The sequence below is a fragment of the Oncorhynchus keta genome, chromosome 35 (genome assembly GCF_023373465.1).
Source record: "Oncorhynchus keta strain PuntledgeMale-10-30-2019 chromosome 35, Oket_V2, whole genome shotgun sequence".
Lineage (NCBI taxonomy): Eukaryota > Metazoa > Chordata > Actinopteri > Salmoniformes > Salmonidae > Oncorhynchus > Oncorhynchus keta.
In genome coordinates, this window is record NC_068455.1 from 25,704,201 (window position 1) to 25,716,863 (window position 12,663).

Consider the following 12,663-nt stretch of genomic DNA (forward strand, 5'->3'; position numbering starts at 1 on the left):
TTTTCAGCCTCCCTCAAATTGTTATAATAAAATTACATCATGAAATATCCAAATCCCACAACATCAACTATGAGTTATTTTTGTCCCAAGGTCAAAAGCTCCTGTCTCCATTGATGTCTATGTTTCAAATGTAGCTAGTGCCATACAGGGAACACTGTGGTTATCACAGTTTGGCTCTTACCTGTATTACGAAGGCTCTCAATGGCACTTACAGTCAGGAGGACAGGAAGATTACACATTATTATCATCAATACAACATTTAATCAAATAATCTGTACAAAAAAAACAGATGAACAGAAAATGAGGATAAAGTGTGCTTACATATTATTTTTCAAATATATACTACTATAAGATATTTCCAAAAGAGAAAAGAGCTGTTTACAGTTAATTTACAATGACATTATTTACAGACCTTTATAACCCAGAGAATACATACATACACACAGTGCACTTTACATGAACACATGTAGAACTAATGGCCGTCTAACGGTTAAATCTCAAACATTTACCTTCTCAACAAAATAGCTTTTACTTGTACTATAATCCTCATACATGTCTTTCATACAATTTGTGAACTTCATATGGGTTTTTGCCAGAAAGCAAATGCTCTCTTGTTCAAAAAAATCCAAATCATAAATGTGGAAAGGAGGGGAAAGAAAGGGAAAGGCTACCTTTTTTTGAATTTAGGAGCAAAATGATGGGGAAGACTGCATATTTGAATAGATAGGAGCAAAATGATGGGGAAGACTGCATATTTGAATAGATAGGAGCAAAATGATGGGGAAGACTGCATATTTGAATAGATAGGAGCAAAATGATGGGGAAGACTGCATATTTGAATAGATAGGAGCAAAATGATGGGGAAATACACATTGCATAGACGTTAAGTACTGGGCATTTCATATCAGAATCTCACTTCAATAATGAATAAATGTGCTTACAAAGAAAAGATGTCAGTGTTAACAGATACTAACTTTAACATTGCTAGATCAAGCTGCAACTGATAATATGGTTAAATTAGAATTAAGCATGCAGATCTCGAGACAGAATGCAGTCATACATTCACAGCAACATGTTGTACTGATGAAGCATCCATGAGTCTCAAAAACAACCTCCACCCTAACCATTGCACAGCTTTTACCTTTTTTTTCCTTAGGCTTAGAGTCTGGGATTTTGAGGGATTTTCCCCCAAAGATTTCCACAACACTCCACACACTCAAAGCACATCCCAACATGTGTCATTTGTTCATGGCAAAATTGCTCAATCTTTGTCAAGTTGAATGGTGATCATTGATTTACAGCCACAGATTTTCAAGCAGATTAAAGTTTACTCAAAGTCACAAAATGTGCAACTATATGTGACAGTTGTGCAGGGTGTGAATACTATTTCAAGACAATGGACGTGCTAAGACAAGCTTGGTGAAGTAAACATGCAATGAAGTATGGAACAATCCAATCACTGCCTTGTCCTGACATTTTTATGAAAATGTGTTTGGCATGATGATTCACAAAGAAACAGACAAAAGCAATTGTACAAAGTAGTTGTAATAGGACACGGATACAAGCAAAGCAGACACATAGAAATGTTTCTGATATCAAGGCACTGCATACTAGAGGAGCTACTCTCTGGACTACATTAGCTTTGGGGATTTCTTTTCTGCCTGACACTTTTGTTTAATTATCCTTTGCCATATTTATGTCATTTTTAATCAAGAATCTTCTATGGTAACTGTTTTCCACTGAGTTTCAACTGCAGTGACATTCTGCTATCTTCAAAAAGGAGAGTCAGTTTTTTTTGAAAATGTGAACTGTGACTATCCAACAGGACTATCAGCGAAAATAGTGACCACTTTTCTTAGAAAATGTGTACAATAGAGGAGTTTACAGGAAGTTATATCATTACGCCCCCTTTTTATTTGACTAATGTTTAAATTGTATTAAACATTTATAGAAATCATGGCAAATTGATGGGAACTTTGCTATTGTTCAATGTCTGTTAGGTGATATCAATTATGTTGGGGGAGCTGTATTATCTGCCTCCTGGAGATTCTGCCACTGAATTTCCTCTGCTGTTTGAAAATAAACCACAAGCAGAGATTTTCTTGGGGTCGGTTTGTTTTTGAGCATAGTCCTTAGTTCAAAATGCCAGTATAGTCATTTTAGATGGATTTTGTTTAATTCACAAAGAACCAAATCGGTTGAACATAATCGTGAAAGAAAACCGTAAAAAATAAACAATCTCTGGTTTGGATGAAAAAATGTAGAACAAAATGCAAGAAAGCTGCTTTGGATTTTGGTTAGAAAGTAAATTAAATATTTTAACAAACATCATTTCAAACAAAAGCAGCAAACGCTCAAATATGATATTAGTACAAAGTATCACCTATTTGCCGTTTGTGCAAAAAGATGGAAATATATCTACTTCAAGAAAATAATCTATATATCTCAATACACCAGCCTAGGGTCACGCAGAAGGGTTCGCTAATCTCAAATTCAATTCAAGAAATTGAGTTTAACTTGGAATGACAGGAAATATAATTCAATTTAAACTGAGACTCAGTGATATGACGTTACCACAAACAGCGTTGCAACCAAAGTGTTCACGAGAGTTTAGAGCAAAAGGCTTTTACCAATACTATGAAACATCTGCGCAAGAGTTCTTCTCTCTTGGGGACATCACATATGACCTGTGCCTAGTTTACTCATTGCAAGTAGTTTTGTTTCCTTTGTCTTGAATGTGCATATTTATTTACCTTGTGTTAATGTGATTCATCTGGGATTTGTGAAATAATACAGTGGGGAGTTTACTCGTAATTACCACGTTAGAAAAGCAGGTGTTAATTTACGTCTTGCGGTGATAACTACGTTTAGAATGACAATGAACAAACACGGCAGCGAAGAGTTGGCTAAAGCACAAACATATCTGGACCACCAGGCTAATATGCAAGTAGAGTGAACTGTAAAATAAAACGCAATAAGTGAAAATGACATCCAAAGACCAACACACGTTTGTTTCATCAATATTATTTTGCAAAATCATGTGATCTTATCATTCTTATAATTCAGTACCCGGAGTGCGAAAAAGTGAATTTCAATATTCCATTTCACTGACTAACAAGGAATTTCTATGGACATTATAGCCATTTTTTTCTGTGCAGTTTACAGGGAGTTGAATCGCAATTTCAATCTCAAGTGATCATGGGATCCTGAAAAAAATCTAACTTTTCTCAGTTGCAAGAAATAATAAATCAGTCTTCGTGCCATAAAAATATATTTCAAATTCTCCATATTGCCTGTTAAATATTCCATATCATATACCTCGGATCTTTGCATAGTAATGATCTATGTAATGACGTAGAATGCATATAAGCAAATGCATGGTGACACAGCTACTGATGGAAGTTAGCTGTGTAAATGGGACCCTTACCATACCCCTAACTAAAGATCACTGTTCCTTCGGCTGATAGACAGAGGTTTCCTACAGCAGATAACTGTTAGCTTATCTGTTAGCTGTTTCAACTCTCAAGAGACAGCAGGAGCGGTAGAGAGACTCTCAATGACCAGCTATGAAAAGCCAACTGACATTTACTCCTGAGGTGCTGACCTGTTGCACCCTCTACAACCACTGTGATAATTATTATTTGACCCTGCTGGTCATCTATGAACATTTGAACATCTTTGCCATGTTCTGTTATAATCTCCACCCGGCACAGCCAGAAGAGGACTGGCCACCCCTCATAGCCTGGTTCCTCTCTAGGTTTCTTCCTAGCCACCGTGCTTCTACAGCAAATCAAATCAAATGTTATTTCACCTGCATTGCTTGCTGTTTGTGGTTTTAGACTGGGTTTCTGTACAGCACTTTGAGATATCAGCTGATGTAAGAAGGGCTATATAAATAAATTTGATTTGATAACTCCAGAAAATGGGTGATGTTCTCTGTCCTGCTCAAAAAATTAATAATAATATCCAGATTGCTCACAACACCAAGCGCAGCATTTATCTAAAAAACTCTATTTTAACCATGCCCAAGAGATGACGGTAGTGTCTGAAGTAAGACGTGTGTAGGCTATGTGCTGCATTTGCAAACTGCAATATACAAAAGTCCTTTTTGATTGTGTCCTCCCATACATTTGAAATGTTGTTTTTTGGTGAGAGAAAGCACAATGGGAGCAGTTTATTGGACAGATATCTTGTGAGATGTAATAATTGACTTAATGTTATTTTGAGTTTTCCATATAGGCACACAAATGTACTCTAACACTGTTATCATAACACTATAAATCTGGGCTTATTTTATTCATTCCAACAAATTCTGTCTGCTGCTCAGTAAATTCAAAGCTAGGGCTGATGTTTTATACACTACTAAAGCAGTGTTCTAGAACCAAAGTCAGAAGCACAGCAGACATTTACTGAAGTTGACAGCATCGAACAACATGCAGAGCCATGGGGACAGAGAGAGAGAGACGAGAGAGAGCCAGAGCATGTTATGAGTAAAAAAAATGCTAAAGAGCTCATGAAATAAAATGGCAGCTCAATGACATGTTTTAATAAATTAAGCAGCAAATAAGATTATGTTCCCCTTAAGCAGAGGCAGATCAGTAATGAGCATACTTGTCTGTACTTTTTTCAACAAATCACAAAATACAGCTGTTTAGGGGGAAGAGATAGGGGGAGGCGAGTGTTAAGAAGCGCTTTAAACCACCAACATATTTTCCCAAAAAACATTCAAACTCCGCTCTTTGCAAGCCCCAGTCCAAAATTCCAGAATGACGAGACTAGCGCCACGCAAGACTAGCACCACCACCCCTCTCTGTTGCTATGCTACCTGCAGCCACAGCTCTCCACCACCATGTCCTCATACTGCTTGTAGACCACATTGTTGCCAGAGTCAATGTAGAGGATGCTGATGGGGCTGAGTTTGGAGGGGACACAGCAGCTGGGCGGGCTGGATTCAGGGTCCATAGAGTTCATAAGTGTCTGAATGATGGCGTGATTCGTTGGCTCCAGGTGTGAGCGCAGCGGAAAGTCACACACGCCCTCACAGTGGTGCGCCTCGTAATCCAGCGGTGCGATGATCCAGTCGTCCCAGCCCAACTCCTTGAAGTTGACATGGAGCGGCCTACGACTGCAGCGAGTCTTCCTGCGCCCCCCGCCTCCACCTCCCCTTCCTCCTCCTCCTCCTCCACCACCACCTCCCCCTCCTCCCCCACCAGCTCCGCCTATAGATTGGCCGGTGAGGGCAGTTCGGCGTTGGCGTTGCCTGGGTAGGTGACCAATCATATCACCAGAGAGGTCCGAAGGGTCCAGAAAACCCAAGTCTCTTCGCACTGCCTTCATCTGCTCCCTGATCTCCTTGAACAGGTTCTCTTTCCTGCGGGTGCGAGAAAAAGCCACCAGCAAGGCCCTCTCCTGGGGCTGCCGAGACCGGCGTCCCAGCCCTACTGTAAGAGGGTTGGCTGCCTCTTTGGTCAACTCCGAAACAACCAGCAGGTCAAAGCAGGCCACGAGGAGGTCATTGCCCGTTGCTGTCCTGTGGCTCCTCCGCCGAGCCTTCACGCTGGCCCACACGTCAAATACATCCCATTTGGGAGGCTCGCGGTCCAGAACGTCGACTGTCCTGGAGTCCAGCAGCTGTCTCCCAGAGTTCCCATTAGAGGAACATGTGTAGAGGAGGAGGCGATAAAGGTTCCTGCCCCACGTCAGCATAGGGAGGCGATCCAGCGGTGGCTTTCTCAGGATCCTCAGTTCTGCCTCCACGATCTCATCTGTCCTGGACAGACTGGAGAGGTCGAAGAGATAGCGCTGGCCACTTCCCCAGGAGGAGGGATCTGTAGGTGAAGAAAACACAGGCTAGTCATTTGAATCTCACACCAACACATACACAGTTATTAAAACACAGTTACTCAAAAAGAGCGTGGTAAACAAAATCAAGCACTGGACGTCAGCCGACTTAAATCTCTTTGAGTGTCTGTGACCATATGTAAACAAGTGTTCAACGTTTGGCAGAAACGCCCCTTTGGTCAATTGCAGTGGCTTTCTAAGGTGGACAGAAAGCATGCGGCCATGAAGCGCTGTCTGTGTGTGTCCCCCTCGGTGGGAATACTGTTTGGGCCTGAATCGCCTGAGTCCACGTGCAAGCAACAGAGCTGACGAAAGCCGCAGGAGCAGGCCAGGAGGAAAGCACTTGGCTGACCTCTAGTCAGGCCCAAGCCCTTGGCAGAATGCACTAATTACACTGATTGAGTGAGCGGAGGGCTTGGCGAGACACTGGAGAAATTTAAACTGAAGTGGCCTCAACTCCCTCTCTTCCTCTGTCCATAGTTATACATTTCAGAGGAGTCGTGGCTTTCGAGATTTTAACACACCAAAGTGATGGTAATGTAAGTTTAGTGTAATGTTTGGATTTCATAACGTTCTGGGTGCACATACAGCTGTAATCCACAAACAGATAGCGACCTGGCACTCACCTCCTGATGAGGTATCACATACATGAAAAGGAAAGACAGTAGAATCTTTAAATCATTTATATGCATCTCTAATGTGTTCGTCAAGTCCATGTCCTCCTCTCCACTGATAATTTAAATAGGCACGTAACAGCTATTCACCGTATGTCAACCATACATACCACAGTTGCAACCATGAGATGTGGCAGAGGGGAAAGCTTTATAAGAGGGAACAGACTGTTTCAAAAGTTTTGATGTTGACATCCAGCCCAAGCATGAGGTCCTGGGATACAGTGCAACCTGAGGACAAAACCACAGTTCCATGGTAAAACATGAAGGGACTTTCTTCTCCAGTACAGATGAGTACCATAAGAATCCAAGGCCAGATTGTGGCATCATGTCATTGATGCATTATTGAAGGGACCTCAAAATAAAACATAATTGTGCACAGTGAGGCTCCTGCTGGAAAAGAACACACAAGGCTTTGGTGAATGCAGAGGATCTGTAACCGTTGTCCCCCCGTGAGAAAGACCAGCCAGGCAGGCTTAAGTGGAATACCCAGACAATGAAAGGTGAAGGGAGCAGCACTATCCTAGCAAATATCCGCTTGCTAGACAAAACAATGACATAACCCAGACAATGCTGTAGTCTCAGTTTATAAAAGATGATAAAAGATTACCTGGATTCTTTTCATCCCTTCTGTGTTTACATGTACCTGAGGTGAACTTGCCCTCAGAGTTTTATTGGGTCAAGTGAATAAGAAAATCATTGCAATACATTCAAAATCACATGAAGGTGCACATTGCCCCCCTCCCCCAAAATGTAAATAAATAAATAGATGGAACTAAATGACATCAATAAAAAAACTATAATATTGTTGTAATACTAGCTGCTGACTCTGAAACCAAAATGCAAGAAATTACTCTTCAGGGATATAAAATTATAGTTATTGTATAATTGATGAATTTAAATTATATTGCATCAAGACAGAAAAGATATTCATGCCTTTTATGGAATCTACCTGCACTTTTACCTCCTAATTTTGTTTGAAAATTAAAACAAGTTTGGAATCCCCAAAAAGACAATGTAAATGACTGAACTCCTTTGAAAAGAATAACACATTACTTAACACACCGTATAACATGTTTTAGAGAAAGAATAGAGAAAGAGTAGAGAAAGAATGATTTGCCACAGGTCCCTACAAACAAAAATTCTAATAATCGTTGTTGTTGTTAGTATTATATTTTTCATTATTGTTGTTGTTATCATTTATAGGTTTAAATTATCCTAAAACATTGTTATTTATATTACATACAAATGTATTCCGAGTCCTGACTAACAAATTGCACAATGCAAAAATTCACAATAGCCCAATAGAAAACAATAGTTTTGGATATACTGTAGTTAAGGGATATGTGTGTTTTGGACATAGCTAGTTTAGTGACTTGTTCTTGCAATAAAATGTTATGGAATAGGCCTACTGAAAGAGTATATTTATTAAAACTAATATTCTGTGACAATCTTTGAACACCAGTTTTAAATTACAAGTATCTTTTTTATCAGCAACACCTGGACTGGGGGAAAGCAGGCCTTTTCGAAGTGTGTAGCTCAAGGTGCCCGTGAGGTTTATACATCGCAGATGTTGGAAATCGGAGACATTTGCCTACATATTTAGTTCGAAATATTTCGAGTATTTAACAAATAAATGTGAAACAAATGTACTATACTTTCCCAAATAATGTTTCATTCGTAGCCTACATTACTTTCGACTTTTCAATAAGTCATTGTTGTCGGAATGTGTAGGCCTATAGGGGCGCATTTAAAATTAATGCATTCATAAATAATGGATGCTGAAGAAGGAAATTGTCAAGCAATTCGCTGTTAGGTTTTTTTTTAAAGATATTGCAATTTATGTTTTTTTAATGATGAGTTGCGATTTTAATGAATTAATATGGAGAAAAAAAGTTAATCCTATGACAGACATTTTTGTAAATATACCCAAAGCACTTGTTGCATGTTGCCTTTGCAGTCTCGTATTTACCATATCCTTTTCCAACGTGGGCTAGTCCACATAGGCTGAGCTATAATACAGCAAATGGCACTGTAGATATTTGGATAACTGATTGATTATAGGCTAACCAATTAATCACATAACTTATTAAATGCAGTATAAACAGCTACATGAATAGCCTTCATACCCAGAATAAATGACAACCACCATGGTTAACAGTCTACCTCGAGTAATAATACTAAGCCTAGGCTACTGATATGACTTTCACCCACCTTTTCCTTGATCCACGAAACTGGTCACGGTGTTGGCATGTCTTGCGGAGCGAGGAACACTGCTGTTAAGACCTCTTCTCTCTATTTCAGAGAGTGTCCTGTATAGCGATACCATATAGTCATGGGGGACGATAGTATCATTTATCGGGGGGTCTTTCCTGGACACCGCGATCGGCTTTCTCCGATTCTGCTCAACCAGATGTGAAACAAGCCCGTTATCATCTGCGCTAGAGGGGTACTGCAATGATCCAAGTACCGCTGCCTCCAGAATATTCCCAAAGCACAGGGAAAACCATAGCAAAGGAGCAGCAGCCCTAATAGGATCCATTTTCAGTGGTCTATAGCTGTAAATGAGAAAGTTGGACGGGTTTGATTACTTTGGAAACTCCCCTTTGCTCTTTAGATTGTGTTAATATCATGGATTTGGCTGACACTGAGTGGCTACATTGTCTTCTCTATTGCACTGTGTTCAAACAGCGCCCCTAGCGAGGATCAGCAATTGTAAGCTACCTTTTAAATCAAGATGCTTGTGTCTCCCCCGTTCTTTCCACAAAGTGATGAGCTACTCATATTTGGTAACACTTTATATTAATACGGTAGGTAGGTCTAGGATTTATTGAATCTATAAACTGTTAATACATCGTGTATATAAGGTTTATTCATAGTTTATGAACCTGTAATAAACAGTTAAAATACATTGGTAGATGTGTGTTGTTGTTGCCAAATAGCAGTAGGCTAGTGTTAAGTACTTAAGTAAAAAATACTTTAATGTACTGCTTAAGTATTTTGGGGGGGTATTTTTTAAAAACTATTTATATTTTCGATAACTTTTACTTCACTACATGCCTGAAGACAATCATGTACTTCTTACTCCATACATTTTCCCTGACACCCAAAAGTCCTCGTTAAATTTTTAATGTATAGCAGGACTGAAATTCACGCACTAATCAAGAGAACATACCTGGTCATCCCTACTGACTCTGATCTGGCGGACTCACGGGCTCATGCGACACAAATGTTTCATTTGTAAATTATGTCTGAGTGTTTGAGTGTGCCTCTGGCTATCCCTAAATTAAATAGATTTGCTTAATATAAGGAATTTGAAACGATTTATACGTTTGATACATAAGTATATTTTAGCAATTACATTTACTTTTGATACTTCAGTACATTTAAAACCAAATACTTTTAGACTTTTACTTAGTATTTTACTTGGTGACTTTCACTTTTACTTGAGTCGTTTTCTATTAAGGTATCTTTACTTTTACTCAAGTATGACAATTGTGTACTTTTTCCTCAACTGCCAAATAGTGAGCTTATGAATGCACTGTAGCCTATTGATTAATAACCTGTTATTATTTCCAGTGCACACAGCTAATGAACATGTATTAGTTTATTTATAGATGTATAAATATATAGACTTAACTAATAATTCACCATTAGGTCTATAGGCCTATACTGAAACTATTTCACATAAGCCTAATTTCAATGTAAATAGTTACCAATTTTCAGTTATTTATAAATGCTGCCATATGTATTGGAGTGAAAAATTACCCAAAAATATTCTGATATATTTTGCGCGAAATTCAGTAGGCATGTTAATAGAAATAGCTGCAGTTGACATACACAACAAATTACAACTTTGTAGGCCTTGTTACTGCCTTAGTTTTTACACATACAGTGCATTCTGGAAAGTATTCAGACCCCTTCCCTTTTTCAATATTTTGTTATATTACAGCCTTATTAAAACATTTATTATATTAATTTTGTTCTTCATTAATCTACACACAATACCCCGGAAACAGGTTTTAGAAATGTTTGCAAATGTATTAAAAATAAAAACAGAAATACCTTATTTACATAAGTATTCAGACCCTTTGCTATGAGATTCGAAATTGAGCTCAGGTACATCCTGTTGCCATTGATCATCCTTGAGCTGTTTCTACAACTTGATTGCAGTCCACCTGTGGTAAATTCAATTGATTGGACATGATTTGGAAAGGAATACACCTTTCTATATAAGGTCCCACAGTCGACAGTGCATGTCAGAGCAAAAACCAAGCCAGGAGGTCGAAGGAATTGTCCATAGAGCTCTGAGACAGGATTGTGTCGAGGTACAGATCTGGAGAAGGGTACCAAAACATTTCTGCAGCTTTGAAGGTCCCCAAGAACACAGTGACCTCCATCATTCTTAAATGAAAGAAGTGTGGAACCACCAAGACTCTTCTTAGAGCTGAGGAGTGGCTTCCATCTGGCCACTCCGCCATAAAGGCCTGATTGGTAGAGTGCTTCAGAGACGGTTGTCTTTCTGGAAGGTTCTCCCATCTCCACAGAGTGACCATCAGGTTCTTGGTCACCTCCCTGACCAAGGCCCTTCTCCCCCGATTGCTCAGAAACATGCGTGAATTGCACCATTTTTTAAACTGAGCAATTGAGGGAGAAGGGCCTTGGTCGGGGAGGTGACCAAGAACCCAATGGTCACTCTGACAGAGCTCTAGAGTTCCTCTGTGGAGATGGGAGAATCTTCCAGAAGGACAATCATCTCTGCAGCAATCCACCATTCAGGCCTTAATGGTAGAGTGGCCAGACGAAAGCCACTCCTCAGTAAAAGGCACATGACATGACTTGAAGTTTGGCAAAAGACCCCTAAAGGACTCTCAGACCATGAGAAACAAGATTCTCTGGTCTGATGAAACCAAGATTGAACTCTTTGGCCTGAATGCCAAGTGTCAAGTCTGGAGGAAACCTGACACCATCCCTACAGTGAAGCATGGTGGTGGCAGCATCATGCTGTGGGGATGTTTTTAAGCGGCAGAGATTGGGAGACTAGTCAGGATTAATCTATAAGTCTTTGCTAGGTATAGCTCCGCCTTATCTCAGCTCACTGGTCACCGACCCGTAGCACACGCTCCAGCAGGTATATTTCACTGGTCATCCCCAAAGCCAACACCTACTTTGGCTAACTTTCCTTCCAGTTCTCTGCTGCTAATGACTGGAACAAATTGCAAAAATCCAGCAAAAATCCAGTGAGACTTATATCTCCCTCACTAACTTTAAGCGTCAGCTGTCAGAGCAGTTTACCAATCACTGCAGCTGTACACAGCCCATCTGTAAATAGCACCACGCCCATCCAACCAACCAACTACCTACCTCATCCCCATATTTGTTTTTGTTTTTCTGCTCTTTTGCACACCAGTATTTCTACTTGCACATCCTCATCTGCACATATATCACTCCAGTGTAAATTGCTAAATTGTAATTATTTTGCCACTATTGGCCTATTTATTGCCTCACCTCCTTACTTCATTTGCACCCACTGTATACAGATTTTTCGATTGTGTTATTGACTGTAGGTTTGTTTGTCCCCTGTGTAACTCTGTGTTGTTGTTCTTGTCGCACTGCTTTGCTTTATCTTGGCCAGGTCGCAGTTGTAAATGAGAACTTGTTCTCAACTGGCCAACCTGGTTAAATAAAGGTGAAATAAAAAAAAATAATAATAAAAAGGATTGAGGGAAAGATGAACGGAGCAAATTACAGAGAGATCCTTGATGAGAACCTGCTCCGGAGCGCTCAGGACCTCAGACTGGGGCGAAGGTTCACCTTCCAACAGGACAACGACCCTAAGCACATAGCCAAGGCAACGCAGGAGTGGCTTTGGGACAAGTCTCTGAATGTCCTTGTGTGGTCCAGCCAGAGACCGGACTTGACGGTGCATCAACAAAGTACTGAGTAAAGGGTCTGAATACTTATGTAAATGTGATATTTCCATTTTTTATTTTTAATACACTTGCACAAATCAATAAACCTGTTTTTGCCCTGTCATTATGGGGTATTGTGTGTAGATTGATGAGGGGGGATTTAAAAAAAAAACAGTTTTAGAATAAGGCTGCAACATATCAAAATGTGGAAAAAGTGAAGTGATCTGAATACTTTCCGA

At 39.8% G+C, this 12,663-nt stretch overlaps 1 protein-coding gene across 1 annotated transcript; it reads right to left on the minus strand.

Moving 5' to 3' along the window:
- Window positions 1-244: 244 nt before the first annotated feature.
- LOC118369224 (growth/differentiation factor 6-A-like) lies at window positions 245-9,183 on the minus strand. The gene is made up of 3 exons (XM_035753686.2): window positions 8,727-9,183; window positions 5,190-5,828; window positions 245-5,159 (listed from the first exon to the last, which is right to left on the minus strand). The coding sequence occupies exons 1-3, from the start codon at window positions 9,052-9,054 to the stop codon at window positions 4,822-4,824; spliced, it is 1,305 nt and encodes a 434-aa protein (XP_035609579.1). The 5' UTR covers window positions 9,055-9,183; the 3' UTR covers window positions 245-4,821.
- Window positions 9,184-12,663: the final 3,480 nt, after the last annotated feature.